The 20,002-nt window shown below is 63.2% G+C and overlaps 3 protein-coding genes across 3 annotated transcripts; 2 read left to right on the plus strand and 1 right to left on the minus strand.

Annotated features, from left to right (window-relative positions):
* Positions 1-797: 797 nt before the first annotated feature.
* Positions 798-4,470, minus strand: SYPL2 (synaptophysin like 2). The gene is made up of 6 exons (XM_052698430.1): positions 4,316-4,470; positions 4,134-4,205; positions 2,862-2,986; positions 2,313-2,514; positions 2,048-2,239; positions 798-1,085 (listed from the first exon to the last, which is right to left on the minus strand). The coding sequence occupies exons 1-6, from the start codon at positions 4,364-4,366 to the stop codon at positions 954-956; spliced, it is 774 nt and encodes a 257-aa protein (XP_052554390.1). The 5' UTR covers positions 4,367-4,470; the 3' UTR covers positions 798-953.
* An 807-nt stretch (positions 4,471-5,277) lies between these two features.
* PSMA5 (proteasome 20S subunit alpha 5) lies at positions 5,278-13,124 on the plus strand. The gene is made up of 9 exons (XM_052698366.1): positions 5,278-5,418; positions 6,275-6,341; positions 7,401-7,527; positions 8,465-8,532; positions 9,021-9,128; positions 9,225-9,283; positions 10,030-10,132; positions 11,151-11,237; positions 12,847-13,124. Exons 1-9 carry the CDS (start codon positions 5,390-5,392, stop codon positions 12,922-12,924), a joined length of 726 nt encoding a protein of 241 aa, XP_052554326.1. The 5' UTR covers positions 5,278-5,389; the 3' UTR covers positions 12,925-13,124.
* Positions 13,125-14,810: 1,686 nt separating this feature from the next.
* Positions 14,811-19,992, plus strand: SORT1 (sortilin 1; the record flags this gene model as incomplete). The annotated part of the gene is made up of 12 exons (XM_052698023.1): positions 14,811-15,008; positions 15,968-16,027; positions 16,127-16,200; positions 16,319-16,421; positions 16,787-16,951; positions 17,835-17,907; positions 17,984-18,034; positions 18,107-18,237; positions 18,308-18,452; positions 19,327-19,482; positions 19,571-19,677; positions 19,854-19,992. Coding segments are annotated over exons 1-12 (1,363 nt in total), but the record flags the coding sequence as incomplete, so codon positions are not given.
* Between the last annotated feature and the right edge of the window lie 10 nt (positions 19,993-20,002).

The following is a 20,002-nucleotide window of genomic DNA, read 5'->3' on the forward strand; positions in this document are numbered from 1 at the left end:
TCCGCCGCCGCCGCCGCCGCCCCCGCCCCGCGCGCGCGCCCCCGCGCATGCGCCGCGCGCCCCCCCGCGGCCCCACGGGCGGCGCAGTCCCCGCCCCGGGGCTCCGAGCGGCCGTGCGTGCGGGGCGGGGTGCGGGGCAGCCTGGGGAGACCTCAGCCCCACGGCGACGTACCGAGATACGCGGTGCTGCGCCCCGATGTGGGGCGGACAGCGCTGTGTGGGGCGGCGCAGCTCAGGGCGTACAGAGACACAGCCGGTGCCACCCACAGCGCTGTGTGGGGCAGGGCGCCCATGGCCATATTCACCCCTATATGGGGCAGGGCATCCATGGCCATATTCACCCCTATATGGGGCAGGGCGCCCATGGCCATATTCACCCCTATATGGGGCAGGGCATCCATGGCCACACTCACCCCTATATGGGGCAGGGCGCCCATGGCCATATTCACCCCTATATGGGGCAGGGCGCCCATGGCCATATTCACCCCTATATGGGGCAGGGCATCCATGGCCATATTCACCCCTATATGGGGCAGGGCGCCCATGGCCATATTCACCCCTATATGGGGCAGGGCGCCCATGGCCATATTCACCCCTATATGGCTTAGGTAGAACAACCAGTGCCATAAACCGCCCCATATGGGAAGGCCACCCAATATCAATACCCCCCCATGCAGCACAGGGCACCCAGAGCCACAAACCCCCACCATAGGACACACGACCCCCATAGGGCCCCACAGGACCCCCCCCCCCCCCATGACTCCCCCCCCACACACACAGGACACCCCAGGCTTCCCAGGACCTTTATCCACCTCCGCACACAGCAGGGACCCCTCGGTACAACAACCCCCCCTCCACCCCCAGGCTGCGGCCGGCGCGAGGCCCCCGGGGATGGGGGGGTGGGTGCAGGTGGGTGCAGGTGGGTGCAGGTGGGTGCCCCCCCCCCCCAGGGGCTACTGCTTGTCGATGGCGCCCTGCTCGGCCGCGCTGTCCCCGCGGGGCTCAGCCTTCGTGTGCCACGTCGTCTCCTTGAACACGAACCAGCAGTTCCCGGCCCACAGCAGGAAATTGATGAAGCCGAAGAGCTGCGGGGGGAGAAAGGAGCTGTGGCACCGCACAGCCCCCCCCCCCCTCCATACAGCCCCTCCCCACGGTGCTTCGTGGTGCCACCCTTGGGTGTGCGGGCGCACGGCGCAGCGGTGGGCGCTCAGCTCCGCATCCTTGTGTGTGTTGGCACCCATGTGTGTCTGTGTGTGTCTATGTGTGTGTGTGTGTCTGTGTGTCTGTGTGTGTGTCTGTGTGTCTGTGTGTCTGTGTGTGTGTCTGTGTGTCTGTGTGTCTGTGTGTGTGTCTGTGTGTCTGTGTGTGTGTGTGTGTCTGTGTGTCTGTGTGTGTGTCTGTGTGTCTGTGTGTCTGTGTGTGTGTCTGTGTGTCTGTGTGTGTGTGTGTCTGTGTGTCTGTGTGTGTGTCTGTGTGTCTGTGTGTCTGTGTGTGTGTCTGTGTGTCTGTGTGTGTGTGTGTCTGTGTGTCTGTGTGTGTGTCTGTGTGTCTGTCTGTGTGTCTGTGTGTCTGTGTGTGTGTCTGTGTGTCTGTCTGTGTGTGTGTGTGTCTGTGTGTCTGTGTCGTGTGTCTGTGTGTCTGTCTGTGTGTCTGTGTGTCTGTGTGTCTGTGTGTCTGTGTGTGTGTCTGTGTGTCTGTGTGTCTGTGTGTCTGTGTGTCTGTGTGTGTCTGTGTGTCTGTGTGTCTGTGTGTCTGTGTGTCTGTGTGTGTGTCTGTGTGTGTCTGTGTGTCTGTGTGTCTGTGTGTCTGTGTGTCTGTGTGTCTGTGTGTCTGTATGTCTGTGTGTCTGTGTGTGTCTGTGTGTCTGTGTGTGTCTGTGTGTCTGTATGTCTGTGTCTGTGTGTCTGTGTGTCTGTGTGTGTCTGTGTGTCTGTGTCTGTGTGTCTGTGTGTCTGTGTGTGTCTGTGTGTCTGTGTCTGTGTGTCTGTGTGTCTGTGTGTCTGTGTGTGTTTGCACCCCCAGGTGTGTGCGCCCCCCCCCTGCTCACCACAGAGATGTTGGCCAGCCCCATGGCCGGCGTGGCGCCGGCGTTGCACACCACGTCCTGGCCCTGGCACACACTCATGGCTGCGATGAGGCTGGAGGGCCTCGTGGCCGCCTTGACGTCGCTCAGCCCTTTGCCCCACGCCGCCGCCGCCACCAGCCAGAAGAAGGCGAAGCAGACGGTGACGCAGAAGTCCTGTGGATGCCGTGGGGCCGGGCTCAGCGCCGCGCTTGCAGGGTGGGATTCGCGCCCGCCGCCCGGCCCTTACCGTGAACGGGAGCTTCTTGTTGTCGGCGTAAAGGGAATGAAAGCGCAGGTAAAGCACCAGAGCTGCCATGGTGTAGAGGAAGGAGAAGACCCCCAGGGTCACGAAGAACTCGGCGGGAGCGGAGAAGTCGCCCACCAGGTGCAGCAAGCGAGGCTCCGACTCGCCGTCGCATTCCGGCATCTCGAAGGGGATCTGGTACAACCTGGGGGGAACGGGGCCGGGGGGTGGCTGTGGCACCCGGAGGGGAGGGGATGGGGCAAAAGGGGTCCTTGGGGGAAGGGGGGCACGGAGCCGGGACCCACGGCTGTGCCCAAATCCCCTGCGGGATGCAGCAAGTGCTGCAAACCACCCACAGAGTGGAGAAAGCCCCACATCCGCCCCCAGTGCACCAAACCCACAGCGTCCCCATCCCATCCTCACACCTCGTTCGGGATGCCGGCACAGAGCACGGGCTTTAACCTCACATCCCACCCAGCCCCATCCGGGTCCCTACGTGGCCACGCTGGAATCGCAGGCTGTGCAGGGGATCCCATTTCGGCCAGCCCTCACCTGAACGGGTACCCGAACTGCACGGAAATGGCGCTCATCTCTTTGGTTTCACCGCTGCACTTCACCGTGGCCCCGCTCTCACCGCTGAAAGAACCGCACGCCCCGAAAGCAAAGATGGCAAAGAGCTGCAGGATGGCAGTGCAGAGGTCGGGGGCTGCTCAGAGACCCCGCGGCCCCACATCTTCCCCCCCACTCCCCCCCCCCCCCCCCCCCCGGCGCTGAGTCACGGCCATGCAGGGCGCGATGCCACCCTGCAGCTGTCAGCCCTGTGCGCCAGCTCTGTGCACCGGCAGTGAAAACGGGGCCGTGGGGCACCGGGGGGGGGGGAAACCCAGCTCATCCCCTCTAATTTTAGGCCCAGTCCCAAGTGCTGCAGTGTCCGCACTGAGGGACGCCGCGGTTTGTCCCCGTGCCCCAGCAGTGGTGGCACTGCCCCGAGTGCTGCTGGGCTATGGGGAATCCTCCCAATCCTCCCAGCCAGGCTCAGTGCCACGGGGATGGGCTCCTGTGGGTGTTCCCTCGTGGAACCTCGAGTGTTGACAGCTGTCCCTGTCCCCGGTGTGGGACGTCCCCACGTGTCACGCTGCAGCCTGGCTCCCGTTTGCTCTCCGTGGGTTCTCCTCTCGCTTCCCGTTTCGGGCTGCACTCAGGGCCTGATCCCACACAGATCGGGGCTGGGGGCCACAGTGGGGGCTGACCCTCCTTGGCCCCACTCCTCCAGGCAGAAGATCCCCAATGCCACCGACCTCCCCCCCCCCCCCCCTCCCTCTGATCCCCACTCGTGCCTCAGTTTCCCTGTGCCAGACCTGTGCCGCTGAAATGCCGCCCTCCCCTCAGCCCTGAAACCCAATCCTGGCGCCATTCATAGCACGGGGGGACAGGGAGGGGGCCGTGCATTGCCCCTCCATGCCCCATACGTTCCCTCCTGAGTTTGCCACCCTCCACTGCCCCCCACTCACCGATGTACCCCCCTCCTCACCCCCCCACCCCTCAGGTCCCACTGTCACCGTCCCCCTGGGCACAGCACAGTGCTGCCACCTGCTCAAGGTCACCGGGGAGGCAGCGTGAATTGCTCAAGCGGCCCCCACACCTGGAGCCCCTCACGAGACCTCTGTGGGATCCCCCCCACCCTCAGCTGGGAGGGGTGCGTGCGGCCAGGGGGGCTCCGAGGTCCCTCTGTGGGCATTGGGGCAATGACAGGGTACTCCAAAAATGGAGGGGGAGGGAGGCGAAAAGCTGAGGGTGCTGTGGGGGGTTGTGGGGGGCACTCACCCATTCCAGCACCTTGACGAAGCCCAGCGGCTCCTGGAGGCGGCCCCAGCGCATCCCGGCCAGGACCCGGTCCTGCGGAACGGAGAGATCGGCGTGAACGGGGGCACCGCGGGAGCACCGGGCTGCGGAGGAAGGGGGGCACCGGGGAGCAGCGCCGGGCACGGATGGCAGCGGGGCCCTACCTGGAGCCGGGGCGTTTTGTCGCCGCCCGAGGGGGCTCCGGACTCTGCCATGGCCGCGGCCGTCGGGGCCGTCGGGGGCTGCCACCTCTTCCTCCTCCTCCGCCCTCCGCCGCCGCAGCACCGCTCTCAGAGCCGCCCCCGCTCCGCCACCCGCAGCCCCAGCGCCCCCGGGCGGGCACAGCCGCCCCGCCCCGGGCACAGCCCGGACCGCCCCCGCCCCCCCCCCCCCGCGACCACCGTGCACGGGGCGGCCCCGGACCGCCCCCACCGCACCCCCCGCTCCAGTAGTGGGGTGAACCCCGCCCCCGGCACCCACCGCTCCCTCCGTCCGTCCCTCCATCCATCCCCGTCCCCCAAACCGGGACCCTCGAAGCAGCACCGACGCCGCCCGGGGCCGTTCCCGGACCCCCCACCCCGGGAACGCGGTGCATCCCCCCGCGCCCCGCCCCGCACGGTACCGGGGGATCCCCAACGACCGCGTGCGGCCGCGTACCGGGCAGGAAGCGACGCGCGGGGGGGGAAGCGGAAGAACGGAGGAAGGGCGGCCACCCCACACTGGGGGTCCCACGCCCACGCGGGGCTCACTGCGCTCGGAGCGGAGCGGCACCCGCTGAGCACCGGCAGCCACCGGGGGTCCGCGCCCCTCACCCACCCCACGGCGCTGCCCGCTGCCCCGCGCGCCGGCATCGCATGGCCACGCCCACTTCGCATCTGACCACGCCCACTTCTCATCTGGCCACGCCCATCAATAGTTTGTCCACGCCCCCATGCACGTGTGCCCGCCCTCTCCCGCTCAGCTGCCGCTCAGCCCTCGCCCCGCCCCTCTGCTTTGGCTCCTCCCCATTCTCTCTCCTCCGAGCCCGCCCTCCTCGCCTTCTCATTGGCCGCGCTCCTCTCTCTTCTCACCAATGGGCTCGCGGCGCGGGCGGAAGTGACGTAAGGGGCGGGGCTGCGCGTGCGAGTTGCGAGCCGTCGGCAGGAAGTGGATGCGAACCCGGCGAGGGCAGAGCGGCTCCGGTTCCGCTGCCGCCGCCGCGCCTCCCCCGCACCGCCCCCGCGCCCCCCGACGCCGCCATGTTCCTCACGCGCTCCGAGTACGACCGGTGAGTGCCCTTTCTCCCCCGGTCGGCCCTTCCCGCTCCCTCCTCGCCGCTCGCGGCCTGCGGCTGAGTCACGGGCCTGCTCCCACAGTCCCGCGGGGCGCGGCGGCGGGCAGTGCGGGCAGCGGCCCGGTCCCGGTGCCGCCCGTCACCCCGCGGAGCTGCGCACGATACGTGCGGAGCTGCCTCGGCCTCGTTTCTGGATTGATTCCGTTCTGTGTACGGAGCTTACAAAGCGCTTTCGGTTCCGTGCCGCCGCTGGAAGCCCGGTAGCGCCCCGAGGCCGTAAGGAGAGCGTTGCTCGGCCTTAACGCGGTGCTGCGCTGCCCGGAGCGGTGGGTGCCCCATCCCTGGAGGTGCACGAGGACGTGAATGGGGCCCTGGGCGCCCTGAGCTGGCGGTGCACATCCAGCCCGCAGCAGCAGATAGGGGACGATCGTTTCCAACCCAACCATTCTGTGACCCCGTGAGAGCCTTCCCAGTGCAGGGGCAGCAGGCTGCGTAAAACCCATTGCGGGTTTCTGTGTGGAGATGGAGCCCTCGGTCTCAGCAGTGTTTTTTGGCATTGGGAAGGGGCCTGGGGACCTTGGGGGGGGCTGTGGAACATCTGCCAGGGAGGGCTTTGCCTCGCGGTGCCCGAGGCCTTGCTGCTTGGGCTCTGTTTCCAGTGTCCTCAGTGCAAAGTGGGATGAGAACAACCTTCCCTCCAGCTCACTGGTGTCTGCTGTTCTGCTTGATAAGCATCCCCAGTCCAGCACTGCTGGGGTGAGGAGTGCAAAGCCCCCCCGTGTCACCTGTCCTCTGTCAGCAGGGCTTCAGCTTTCTGCCTTTCACACCATGTCTGCTGTTGGTCTTGCAGGGGTGTGAACACTTTCTCTCCGGAAGGGAGGCTGTTCCAAGTGGAGTATGCAATCGAGGCCATTAAGGTATTGTCAGCACAATCTGGCTGTCATGCTGTGATGTTAAATGATCTTTCAAAGCGAGTTTGGTCAGAGAAAAGCCAGGCAGGTTCTTTTCTCTCATGCTCTGGTCTTGCTCTGCAGTGAAGCAGGGTTTGGCCGCCTTCCCAGAGCAGTGCAGTGCTGAGCAGGAGTGGGAAGGCACTGCTTTCCCAATAGGTGCTGCTCCTGCCAGCAGCTCTTTGCCAGCCTTTTATGTTCAATTTGCAGTGCAGGAGGTCTGTGTCCCAGCACTCAATTCCTTCCACCCAGCGGTGCCTCCTGCAGCTCTGCTCATCTGCTTTGTGTGACTGGAAGCAGTGACAGCTGCTGCAGCTTGGAACATTTACCCACAAAGCAAAACCAAACCCAAAGAGCTGCTCCCAGAATCAGAAAAGCTCATTTGGAAGCCAAAGATCCTGAGTGCTCACACAGCCTGACTGACTGCAGAATCTGGCACCAGGGGCATCGGGTGCTTAATGTCCACAGATGCTCGCAGGCAGCAAAAGAACGCTGTGCTTTCTCTTTGCTGCCCTGAGCTGAGGGAGTTTACTTCCCAGTCTGTGATGTGGTGCCCCTTTAAAAAAGAAAAAGCCACAACTCTTCTCCCTCTGGTCTGATTTTCATTCTCTCTGCTTGCTGCTGTGCAGCTCAGAGTGAGGCACGGTTTGCTCAGGTGAATTTTCAGCCCTGACAAGGAAGGTGGGAGGCAGCCTGTGAGCAAGCTGACCTGTGGCTGCAGAGCCGTGCGGCCTCTCTGAGCCTCTCAGTGTTCTCAGCTGATGAACGGTCCGGTTCCTTTGTTCCTTGAGAGCTGGAGCTGCTGGCTTCTGATATGTGGGGAATATCATGGTGCTCACCTTCCCTCTGCTATGAGTGCTGCTCGTAGTGCTTTCAGCTTGGCACGTCGGCCTGGAAAGGATTCTGTCCTGAGGCGTCTGTCTCCAAAACGACGTGCCTGCAAATAGCATTGGCTGGCAGAGCACCGTGCAGCTGCGCTCAGCTGGTCCTGCTTGGAATGGAGGTGCTGACTGTGGCTGTTTGCAGCTCGGCTCTACGGCCATCGGCATCCAGACCTCGGAGGGCGTCTGCCTGGCCGTGGAGAAGAGGATCACCTCCCCGCTCATGGAGCCCAGCAGCATTGAGAAGATTGTAGAAATAGATTCCCATATAGGTAAGGAGAATCATGCTTCTGCTTGCCCCCAGGACGTCCGTCCGATCGCTGCTGTGTGTAAATACATACAGTAGAGCTCTGTCCCTGTGGGTTTGGAAGCTGTGTTTAAGGACAAGCCTTTCCTGCGGGCAGCTCTGGCAATCCAAGTGGGAATGCTCAGCTCTCCCCGTGAGCACCGGGTTCTGCTCGCTGGTTTTCCAGGCTGCAGGCCAGCAGGATGTGGTTACAGGAGTAGGAAGAGGCAGCTGAAGCACCCCCACCTTCAGTGACCTCCCTGATGAAAGCTCGTCCCAAAATTAGATCTGAGAGGGCAGGGAATTACTGCAATGTAAAGGCTTGACTCGAGGCCAGGTTCTCCCAGAGCGCTGGTGCCTGTACCCCTGCTGCTGCACCGAGGGGGCCCACAAAGTTCTCGTTACCAAATATGTCAGTGTGAAGAGCAGGAGGCCTCCAAAATGCCCCTGTTGCCGAGGAGGTGGATGGTGGCTCTCAGCAGCTCCTGCAGGCTTTGCTTTCCTTCGCTGTGCTTGTGGTGCAGCCCTTGGGACGGGAGCAGCTCGGTGCTGCCGGCTCCTGCAGGGGCAGCTCCTGAACCCCAGGGCAGGAGGGATGCGTTCCCCTTCTCTTGGAAAAAGCCTCAGCTGTGTCCCCCTGAACTGGTTCACATCAGGGAGGCTGGGAAGCGTCCCTGGAGCTCCTGGTGGTGCATCTGCCCTCCGGCTGCGCGTCCAGCCTGGTGCAGGCACCCATAGGAAGCGCTGCCTTGCTCTGTGCCCACCCCCATCCCACCCCCATCCCACCCCGTGCTCTGCAGCGCTGCTGGCTGCTCCCACCCGGGCTCTGCTGTGTGCATTGTGGCTGGTGGGAAGCCTGGGGCAGAGCAGGTTGCAAATCACTGCTGAAATGACTCGTGGTTTCTTTCCCTCTCTGATTCCAGGGTGCGCCATGAGCGGCTTAATAGCTGATGCCAAGACTTTGATTGATAAAGCGAGAGTGGAGACTCAGGTAAGGCTTGACAGCCCTCAGAACAGCGGCGCTGGTGCTGGGGGGGGTCCTTGGTGTGGGATGGTGGTTGTAGGGGAGCTGGGGGCAGCGTGGCTTCCTGCAGCAGCTCCTGAGGACGGGCAGTGCAGCCTCCATTGGCTGCCATTCCTCTACGTGGAATAGGTGGGGAATCTTATGCCAGTCCCACCCCATTCCTTCAGTGGGCACCACGAGTGTGAGGACAGTGCTCTGCCTTCCTCTGGTACCCGAGGCCCAGATGTCCCCAGCTGTTCTGGGGGACCCTTCCTCTGCTTCTCAGCTCGCTCTGCATCGAGGGCTTCAGCGCTTCCATCCCATGGCCAAGCACCTCGCTCCCTGTGTGCACTGCCTGCCAGGAGGGGCTGGGGCAAAGCTCTCAGTGGGGTGTTGCTGCAGAGCAGCCTGTGAACGATCCAGGACTGTCACCTTTGGGGAGCAGAGCGATAATCTGAAGCCCTGTTTTCCTGCAGAATCACTGGTTCACTTACAATGAAACCATGACCGTGGAGAGCGTTACGCAGGCTGTGTCCAACCTGGCGCTGCAGTTTGGGGAGGAGGATGCAGACCCCGGTGCAATGGTGTGTAACGGTGGGCTGGGCTGCTGCAGGACCCCCCTGTGTCCCCCTGCCTCTGCCCTCAGCCCTGCCTGACCCACTGGCTGCTTTCTGTTGCAGTCTCGTCCTTTTGGTGTCGCGCTGCTTTTTGGAGGAGTTGATGAGAAGGGACCTCAGCTGTAAGTTCTGCTCTGTAACCCTGGGAAGAGACAAAACCTCAAAGTGAAACAGCCCAGGGCTTTTTAATGACTTGTGGTTTTCCATAAGCCAGACCCTTGGGGTTTATCCCATTGTGCCCCTGACGTGTGGCAACGCACTGAAGCCTTCCCTGCAAAACAAGGGCCACAGCAGCGTGACTGCAGGCTGCTTGCTCAGGACTGGAGAGAATGCAGCCTCTTTAGTGAACCCTTTGCTTTTCTTCCTGTGGTTTCCTGGGCGGCAGGGAGGTGTTAAAGCTCTCCTTGTCCTGAGTTTATCCCTACCTTTCCCTAAAGGAGTAGCAAAGCCGGGGTAACATAATATCTGCAGGCGTCTGTGACATTCCTGGGGGAGGCGGAGTGCTTGAAACCCGAACTGGTGCTTCAAACACAGCCTCTGCTGGAGGCTCAGCACGGCCAGCCCAAAAAAGTCTCCCCTTGGTTTCCCTCCCGGGAGCAGGGCTGAAAACCTGCTGATTTTGTTAAGGAAAACAGGGAAGGGGAGAAACGTTCTGCCACGAGCGCGGAGGGCGGCGTTGGGCTGCACCGCTTTCCTCCCGGCCCGTCAGCACGGCGTGGGGCTGCAGGCAGGCGCCGAGTGCTGCTCACACCTCGCTGCTGCTGGGAGCTCAGCCTGTGCTCCTGTGCAGCCCTGCGGTGCAGCAGGGCTCTGCGAGGGGTTCAGGAGGCGCCGCTCCTCCGCTCGCTGACGCTTGCGCTCCCTGCAGGTTTCACATGGACCCTTCAGGGACCTTCGTGCAGTGCGATGCCAGGGCCATCGGCTCTGCCTCGGAGGGAGCGCAGAGCTCGCTGCAGGAGGTGTACCACAAGGTAAAGGCTGAGGGCAGGGAGCTGCGCCAGGCCGGGCCTTGGCAGCTGCTGCAGCCATGGGACGTGGCACAGCGACAGCAGCCTCTCTGCAGGCTGGGGCTGCTCAGCAACACGAGCCTGGTGTGCAGCGTGCCGGGCTGCGCCGCCAGCAGGTGATGATTGAGCCCGTGTCAGGAAGCACTCTATAAATAAGTGCTGCTGCACGGCAGGGCTGCACTGGGGCTCCGTGTGGCTGCAGCCCAGAGGGGAAGGAGCAGAGCGAGAGGCAGAACGTCCTTCCCCCAGGTGTGCAGCTCCGAGCAGCCGAGCTGACGGCTTTTTGAGCCCTCGTCATATCCTATATTCAGAACCCGCTTTCTCCTCTCTGTGGGAGGGGAGCTGCCTGCTCAGTGTCAGAGGAAATCAAACGCTGTAATGAAAAGCATAATTGATGCTGTTGATTGCCTTGAAGACTTTCAGCCTAAGCCTCCATAATCTAATTAAGCAGCAGAATTGCCAGCGTTCTGTGTTCCGTGGCTCATTCACCATCTTCCCGGCGCAGTTACTGCACACACAGCCATCATCCATCTGAACGCTGTGCAGCCTTCTGGCTCTGGCTCCCCTCATGCAGGGATTTGTGTTATTAAAGCACAAAGGCTTCTGCCAGCAGCCCGGCTCGTGGGGGAGCTGCTCGGTAGGCAGTAACCAGTGAAGGGAAGCGGGCCCTGCTGCCCTGCTCCTCACAGGAAGGTTGCAGAGCCCAGCTTAAGGGCTCTTAAGCTTCAGAAGAAGAGATACAGGAGCAGAAAGTCGCCATCCTTGAAATCGTCGCTGTCCTTCCCAAGCAGCGTGCTTTGATCTCCTGTTGATACAGCAGATAACTTGATAAGCTTTTAAATTCACTGCCAGTGGCAGCTTAAGGGATTAGAGAGGAGAAGCAGGGAGAGCAGCGGCTGCTGCAGTTAAAGGGGTAACGGAGGAAACGCTTCCTCGGGCATCAGCAGAGCGGTGAGGGAGTGCTTTGTGCTTTGTTTCACAGTCCATGACGCTGAAAGAAGCCATCAAATCTTCCCTCGTCATCCTGAAGCAAGTGATGGAGGAGAAACTGAATGCAACCAACATTGAGGTGAGCGGGGATCCGTGCGCGGCTGGGGGCGGCCCTGCGGTTTGAACGGCCTGCTGGCAGCGGGGGCTGGGGAGCATTGGGAGCCTGGGTTTGGTTTGTGGATGTGTGCAACCTGCCTGCGTGCCGGGCTGCCCAGCAGTGCTGCTGCAAGCGGTGCTGGGCTGCAGGGCCGCATGGGGGTGAGTGCAGCCCCTGCTGCCCTTCCCCAGGCCGTGCCAGCAGGATCGCTGCTTCTTCCCCCGTGTTCAGCCATTCTTTTTTCCCCTGCCACTCGTAATATTAGAAGGAATGAAAATCGTACAGCTCCTGGAATTGCTATATTCAGGCCGGGATGGTGGCCAAAAATCCCTCGGGCAGAAGGGCTGGAGAGGTGAAGCCTGCAGGAATGGCTGTGCTGCGCCAAGCTGCAGCCCTCGCGGGGCTCAGTGCCAGGCAGGTGTGTGCCGGCCCTGCAGCCTCCGTGGTGCTGCTCAGGTAGTGATGGTCAGCGTGGAGACCAGCAGAACCTTCCCAACTCCTTAATGATAACGGGCAGATGATGAGCGAGGCTGGTGGATGGAGTTTGCTTCTATTTCTGGCAGGCTGTGAGATGCCAGACCTTTCAGAATCGTGTTGTTCTGACTCCGCTCCTGCTGTTCTGCCATTCCTGTCCTCTGAGCTCTGGCAGTCCGTTTCCCAAACAGCCTTCAAGTCTGCACCCCGTGGTTTTTATTAACTGCTGCTGCTGGAGGCTCTCCTGCCTCAACTGCCTTCATCAGGAGGGAAGGAGCCACGCGCTGCTCAGAACGATGCCAGGCCGCCTTCTGCTCCCCAGCTGCTCCCCATCACACGCAGAGCAGCTTCAGGGCTCCTCTGCTGTGCAGCGAGGGGCACGGAGGCAGTGCTGATGTACAGCATCCTTACGGCCCGTCTGACGGGGCTTAACTGTGCTTGGCAGGGCTCTGAGCCTATGCAGGAATCTGGGGTTAAGCACGACAGGAATGTGCTGAGGATTAAAAGGTCGCCGTCGACTCAAGTCGCCCTTCTGCTTGAAAATCTTTCGCTGGCGGAGCTGCTTTGCTTTCCAGCTTTGCACGCCATGCTCTGCTTTTTAGGCCCTCTTTCCTGCGTGGGGATTTTCCAGCGAGGGGAAGAGGAGGGGATGTGGTGATGGGAGAAGCAGAATCCATGGGCACCAATGGAGCCTGAAACGGTTTTATGCTTTCACGTGAATTATTCCCTGCTGGAAGGGAAGGGGGGGTTGGTGGAGTTTTGGTGCCAGGTCGGCACGTCTGCGTGATTTGGGCTCCCTGGGGGCATCTGGAAGCCTGAGGAGCTCCCTTAGCAGAGCATCCTTCCCCGGCGAGCAGCAGCGGGGCCTGGGAGCTCCCCATAGATGTTCCCTTCCACTGCTACTATGAGGAGGCTGAGTCAATTAAAAGCTATTTCTGTGGCAGGCTGCTATTTTAGGGAATCACAGAGCGTGTTACGGGGTGGGATGATCTTGCTGGGCTGGCAGATCAGGCAGCAGGGAAGGAACAGCTGCTCCGCCTGCTGCTCTCCGTTCCCTGCCCCATGCTGTCACTGCACATATGTGGGCACACTTCACCCCTTGCTCCTTCTCTTTCAGCTTGCCACCGTGGAGCCGGGCATGAAGTTCCACATGTACACGAAAGAGGAGCTGGAAGAGGTCATCAAGGACATCTGAAAGGGACAGAGCCTCCCTCGAAGGTTCATTCCCCCGATCAGAGCGAACTGACTCTCAGTTCCTTCCAGTACCTGTGATTTTATTTCCAGCAGCATCTGTAATTGCTCTTCTCGGAAGGCTCTTATGGTTTTTTTACAGTCTCTGTACATAATGGATCTCTACAATAAGAGGAAATGACAATAAATCATTTTGTTACTCTATCCTGGGTTCCTGGAAGGAGGAGGGGGGGATTCCTGAGGGCTGAGCACAGAGCAGGTGAGGACAGCATCGGCACGGCCGGGCTGCAGCCCCTGCCTGCATCAGGCACGAGTCTCCCTCTCGTGGAGGCCGCGGCGCTGCTGTTTGCTGCAGCCCTGACCTGGGAGCGCAGAGCAGTGAACCTTTGCTCCCCTGCTGAGCAGAACTCGTCGCTCCTGCTGCTGCCATCTGTGTCCTCCACGCGGTGCCCGGGAGCTGCAGCTCGGTGCAGGCATGGCGACGTGCACAGCACCGCCCCACAACCACAGCTTCACCCTACCAGCACCCAGCCCTGCAGGCAGCACCGTCGGCACCAGCCCTGTGCCTCCCACCCCAACGGAGACGTGGGGACGCCCGCGCTGTTGCCCGCTGTGTTGGCAGAGGGGAAAGCACCCATCTATTAATTTTTTTCCTCTCTTGCTGCTGTCAAACAGATGCAGGAAACGGGACGGCTGAGTCCCTGCCCCATTCCCTTGCAGAGCCGAGGGGCAGTGCCAGCCCTGCAGTGCCCGTGGACTTTGTCCTTCGGGGCCACATCCCTGCACCAGGCTCGGGCTGCTGCCCCATCCGCTGCCTCCCTGCTGTGCTGCTCCTCGCCCTGTTTGTGTCCCGGGGAACAAAAAGCCGATTCTTCCAAGCCGGCCCTGTGATGGAGGATGACCCTTTGTGCCCTGTTCTGGGGCAGAGCGGGGCGCTGCTGGGTGTGCAGCTGGGGGGGCTCATAGCCTTGGAGCAAGGGCATGGGGATGTGGAGATGTGGGGCAGCTTCCCCTGGGAGAGCTTTTTAGGGTCTCTGCATGATGAGCTGTGCCCCCAAAACCAGGAGTTCTGCCCTCAAACTGACAGTTTTGGCCCCAAACCAGGAGCGGCGTCCGAAAATCAGGAGCCATGCCTTAAAACGAGGAGCTGTGGGCCGCAGCTTGGAACGGGGTCTCAAAACCGCGAGCTGTACTCCCCCAAAAATGAGAGATTCGCCCCCAAACCGGGTGTTGTGCCACCAAACCGGGTGTCCCAAAGCTGGGCGCTGTGTCCCCCACTGCCGCCCCATAACCGCACTTATAACGCCCCACAGCCACGTGCTGCGCGCTATAACCGGCTGTTTTGCCCCACAGCCGGCAGTTCTGCCCCCAAAACCACGATTTATGCCTCCAAATCAGCTGCACCCCACAACCGGGCGCTGCGCCCCACGCCTCGTGCCTCCGAAATCAGGAGTTTTACCCCAAATCCCTGAGCGCCGTCCTTGTCGTCGTTCTTTCCCCCCCCCCCCCTCCCCCCCCCAAGTCCGGCTGGGCTCGGCGCGCCCCCACGCCCAGCTACCTGTCGCCTCGACCAATCAAAAAATCGCTCGGCCGCCCCCCGGTCACAGCCAATCAGAGGGCTGTCGTTAGGTGGATAAGAACTCACGGGCCGGATGAGGGGGGCGGGCTCGCACCCATCGGACTAGCGCCGAGAGCCAATCGCGACAGGAGAACGGTGATGATTGACGCAGAAGAGAGCTAATCGGAATGCTACCCCGGTGGAGGCGGTTCGCCGGTGTTGAGCGACGTCCTCTTGAGCCAGTCACCCGACGGGGGCGCGGCGAGGGGGCGTGCCGCGGATCTCCGTTAACCAATGGGGCGTGGCGGACAGGCGAGGAGGCGGGGCGAGGCCGGTGCGGGCGCGGGGCGGCGGCGGCGACCGGAGTCGCCATGGGCCCGCGCGGGGCGGCGCGGCTGACGGTGGCGGTGGCGGCGGTGGCGTTGGCGGCGGCTCTGCGGGCGTCCACGGGCGGAGGGCAGGAGGAGGGCGGGGAGGGCTGCGGGGGGCTGCGCGGCGTCACGGCCGTGCTGGGCAACAACACGCACCAGGTGAGCGGCGGGCGGGGCGGGCGGCGGGCGGCGGGACGGGAGGAGAGAGGGACCCCCGCACCGCCACCGCCCGGCGGCCGTGGGACGGACGGGAAGGAGTCGCCCCGCCCCCCCCGTCGGTGTGACAGCGGGCGGACGGACGGACAGAGCGAGGCAGGGAGGGACGGACGGACCCCGGGGCGCGCACCGGGCTGGGCGGGGGACGGACGGACGGACGGACGGACGGGGAGCGCCTTGCCGCCTCCTCCGGTGCAGACAGAGATCGGTTCTGGAGCCGGTAGGGCGGCTGGACAGACGGACAGACAGGCGGACAGCGGCTGTTAGTGACCCCGTCCTGCCTGGGTGGGACAGACGGACAGACGGACAGCTCCGTCATGCGCCTGTGGATGAACGGACAGACGGACGGACGGACTCACAGACAGCCCCGTCCCGCAGCGCAGGGGGCCCCAACACAACCGCCCCCCCCCCTCCCTACAACGGCGTCCTCCGCCACCGCTCCCCGCAGGGTGCGCCCGCTCTGCCGGCCCGGCCGGTCGTTAATTGTCGCTAATTGGCACCCGGGGACGGGCGCCGCTGGGACGCACCGGGAGCGCGGAGTGGGACGTGGGTGGCGCGGCCCGGTGTCCCATTCGGTGTCCACGCCGAGGTCACCGCTCAGCCGGGGCTCGTTTCCATCCCTTCCCCTTTTCCCCGTTCCCTCCTCCTTGCAGGGAGGCGCGGGGCGGCGCTGCCCGTGCGGGCGCTGTTTGAGCAACGGGGACGGCGGCGGTGGCCTCATTTCCTCCCCTTCCTGAGCAGAGCCTCCCCGCCCCGCCGCCAGCACCGACCGCTCCCCGCACCCCCCGACCCCCCCATCCCCGTGCCCTGCATCCAACTCCCGGGGCTGGGGACGCTCAGGGGCTCCGTGTCCCCATCCCCGCGCTGCACAACGGAGGCCATTCCTTCCTTCTCTCTCTCAGTGCGTCTTCGACGACCTCAGCGGCTCCGTGTCCCTGTCGTGGGTGGGCGATAGCACGGGGGTAAGATGGGGCTGAGGGCTGCGGGTGCCGCTGCCCCGCTGAGGGGCTGTGGGGTCGGGGGACCCCCGGTGCTGAGCCCTGCACGCTGTGCTCCCGCAGGTCATCCTTGTGCTGACCACGTTCCAGGTGCCCTGGGTGATTGTGATCTCTGGGCAGTCCAAGCTGTACCGCAGGTACCGACCCCCCCCCCCCCCCCCCCAAAATCAGATTTGAGGAGTGGGGTCTTGCAGGCAAGACCACCAAGGGGGTCCCGGTGGTGCTGACAGCTGTGCCGTGTGCATGCCGTTACAGTGAGGACTATGGGAAGACCTTCAAGGACATCACCAACCTCATCAACAACACCTTCATCCGCACCGAGTTTGGCATGGCCATCAGCCCCGACAACTCGGGGAAGGTGGGAACCCCATGCCTTGACCCACACCCTCAACCCCAACCATTAACCCCTAACCCCAACCCCCAACTGAAACCTTGACCCAAACCCCCAACCCTGCCCCTTAACCCCTACTCCCAACCCAACCCCTAAACCCTCCCCATTAGTCCCCACCCCTAACCCCAACCCCAACCATTCACCCCTAACCCAAGCCCCCAACCAAAACCCTGACCCAAACCCCCAACCCCACCCATTAACCCCTACCCCTGACCCATAACTGAAACCCTGACCCCTCACCTGATCCCTAAGCCTAACCCTTAGCTGCTAACCCAAACCCCTGGCACTCAGCGAGGTTTCAGTGCTGAGCCCTGTGCTGTGTCCCATCCCAGGTCATCCTGACAAGTGATGTCTCTGGTGGCAGCCGCGGCGGCCGCATCTTCCGCTCGTCTGACTTTGCCAAGAACTTTGTGCAGACCGAGCTGCCCTTCCACCCTCTGGCACAGATCTCCTACCACCCGCAGGACTCCAACCGCCTGCTGGCACTCAGCACCGACGTACGGCCACAGGGCTGGGGATGTGGAGGGGAGGGGGAGGTGGAGGGGAGGGGGAGGTGGTGAGGATGGGACGTGGAGGGGAAGGGGACACGGTGGGGAGGGGGACATGGAGGGGAGGGGGATGTGGAGGGGAAGGGAACATGGAGGGGAAGGGGAGGTGAAGGGGAGGGGGAGGTGAAGGGGAGGGGGACGTGAAGGGGAAGGGGACATGGAGGAGGGGGAGGTGGAGGGGAGGGGGATGTGGAGGGGAGGGGGACATGGTGGAGATGGGGACGTGGTGAGGATGGGGACGTGGATGGGAAGGGGACACGGTGGGGAGGGGGAGGTGGAGGGGAGGGGGAGGTGGAGGGGAGGGGGATGTGGAGGGGAGGGGGAGGTGGAGGGGAGGGGGATGTGGAGGGGAGGGGGATGTGGAGGGGAAGGGGATGTGGAGGGGAGGGGATGTGGAGGGGAGGGGGATGTGGAGGGGAAGGGGATGTGGAGGGGAGGGGGATGTGGAGGGGAGGGGGATGTGGAGGGGAGGGGGAGGTGGAGGGGAGGGGGAGGTGGAGGGGAGGGGGATGTGGAGGGGAGGGGGATGTGGAGGGGAAGGGGATGTGGAGGGGAGGGGGAGGTGGAGGGGAGGGGGAGGTGGAGGGGAGGGGGAGGTGGAGGGGAGGGGGATGTGGAGGGGAAGGGGATGTGGAGGGGAAGGGGATGTGGAGGGGAGGGGGAGGTGGAGGGGAGGGGGACGTGGAGGGGAAGGAGACACGGTGGAGGTGGGGACGTGGTGAGGATGGGGACATGGAGGGGAAGGGGGACGAGGGGAACACGGTGGGGAGGGGGACGCGGCGAGGACGGGGACAGAGCCGTGCCATTGATGAGTGGAATTCATCTTTTGCAGAATGGCCTCTGGGTCTCCAAGGACTTTGGGGAGCGCTGGGAGCAGATCCACAGAGCTGTCTGCCTGGCCAAGTGGGTGAGCGCCCGCCCGGTGTCTGCGGTGCCGGGACGGTGCTGCCCCATCGCTGCCTCCATCACGGCTCTCTTCCAGGGGTGCAAACGACACCATCTTCTTCACCGCCTACCTGAACGGCTCCTGCAGTGAGTGCCGTCCCCCCGCTGTCCCCTCTGAGCGCGGGGCGCCCCGTTAACCCGCCGCCCCTTGTCCCCAAGAAGCTGACCTCGGCTTCCTGGAGCTGAAGAAAACCACCGACTTCGGCAAAACCTTCAAAGTCATCGGCACCAAGATCTACTCCTTCGGGCTGGGCGGCCGCTTCCTCTTCGCCTCCGTCATGACGGAGAAGGTGGCCGCCCCCTCCCTGCGCCCCTCCATCGGCGCGTGGAGGAGCTGGGCTGAGGCTGTGGGTCCTGCAGGGCTTCACGCGGCGCATCCACGTCTCGCTGGACCAAGGTGAGAGCTGGAGCATGGCACAGCTGCCCTCCGTCGGCCACGAGCAGTTCTACTCCATCCTGGCTGCCAACGATGACCTGGTGTTCATGCATGTGGATGAGCCGGGTGGTGAGCGGGGCTGGGGATGAGGAGGGGATGTGGAAGGGGTGAGGATGGGGGTGGGATGGGGATGGAGGTGTGATGGGGTGAGGATGGGGATGGGATGGGGATGGGGTGAAGATGGGGTGAGGATGGGGATGGGGTGAGGATCAGGGGAACGTGGGGATGGTTTGAGGATGGGGATGGAGGTGTGATGGGGTGAGGATGGGGGTGGGATGGGGATGGAGGTGTGATGGGGTGAGGATGGGGATGGGGTGAGGATGAGGGGAACATGGGGATGGGGTGAGGATGAGGGGAACATGGGGATGGGGTGAAGATGGGGTGAGGATGGGGATGGAGGTGTGATGGGGTGAGGATGGGAATGGGGATGGGGTGAGGATGAGGATGGGGTGAGGATGAGGATGAAGTGAAGACGGGGATGGCACGAGGATCAGGGGAATGTGGGGATGGGGTGAAGATGGGGTGAGGATGGGATGGAGATGGGATATGGAAGGCGTGGGGTGGCATGAGGGTGGGATGAAGGTGGAGATGGGATGAGGATGGTTTGAGGGTGAGGGTGAAGTGGGGCTGGGTTGAGGATGGGATGAGGATGGGGCTGGTTTGGTGCTGCGGGCAGCTGGCACACGGCAGCAGCAGCAATGAAAGCTGCTCCACACCGCAGCACGGGGCCCTGAGCCCAGGCAGGGCCGTGCCTTTGAGGAAGGACTTTTTCTCATTAATTCCTTCATGAGGAAACTAATTAGCGGGCAGTAGCTGCGGGAAGGCACATTCCTGGCACGAAGCGTGGCCACACGTCAGCCGTGGGGTTTTTTCCTCTCCCTGCATCGCTCCCTCTGCATGGAGCCGTTGGTTGCCCAAATCCCCCCTCATTCCCACCCCCCAGACACCGGCTATGGCACCATCTACACGTCGGACGACCGCGGCGTGGTGTTCTCCAAGTCCTTGGAACGTCACCTCTACACCACAACCGGCGGGGAGACCGACTTCACCAACGTCACGTCGCTGCGTGGCATCTACATCACCAGCGTGCTGTCCGAAGGTGGCGCCCGTGGGGGGGCTTTGGGCTGGGGCTGCTCGGCAGGGACGCGCTGCCAACCCCCCCCCTTGTCCCCCCCCGTTCCCTGCAGACAACTCCATCCAATCCGTCATCACGTTTGACCGAGGTGGGGAGTGGGTGCCGCTGCGGAAGCCCAAGAACACGACGTGCGACTCGACAGCCCGCAGCAAGGAGGAGGTGGCTCTGCCCTGTGTCCCCAAGCAGGGACGCGTGTCCCCATCCTCACCCTCTCTGTGCCCCCCCCGGTGGGGTTGGGATGTAAACCCTCAGCTGTGGGGGGCGGCTGTGGGTCTGGGGGTGCGTTGGGGTCACGCGGTGCGGAGCCCTGATGCGTTTGCTGCTTGTCCTTGCAGTGCAGCCTCCACATCCACGCGTCCTACAGCATCTCGCAGAAGCTCAATGTGCCCATGGTGCCGCTGTCTGAACCCAACGCCGTCGGCATCGTCATCGCCCACGGTACCGGGGGGGGCAGGGGGGCAGGGAAAGGGGGGGGTTCCTATGT

Source organism: Tympanuchus pallidicinctus, unplaced genomic scaffold (genome assembly GCF_026119805.1).
Source record: "Tympanuchus pallidicinctus isolate F22 unplaced genomic scaffold, pur_lepc_1.0 scaffold32, whole genome shotgun sequence".
Classification (NCBI taxonomy): Eukaryota; Metazoa; Chordata; class Aves; order Galliformes; family Phasianidae; genus Tympanuchus; species Tympanuchus pallidicinctus.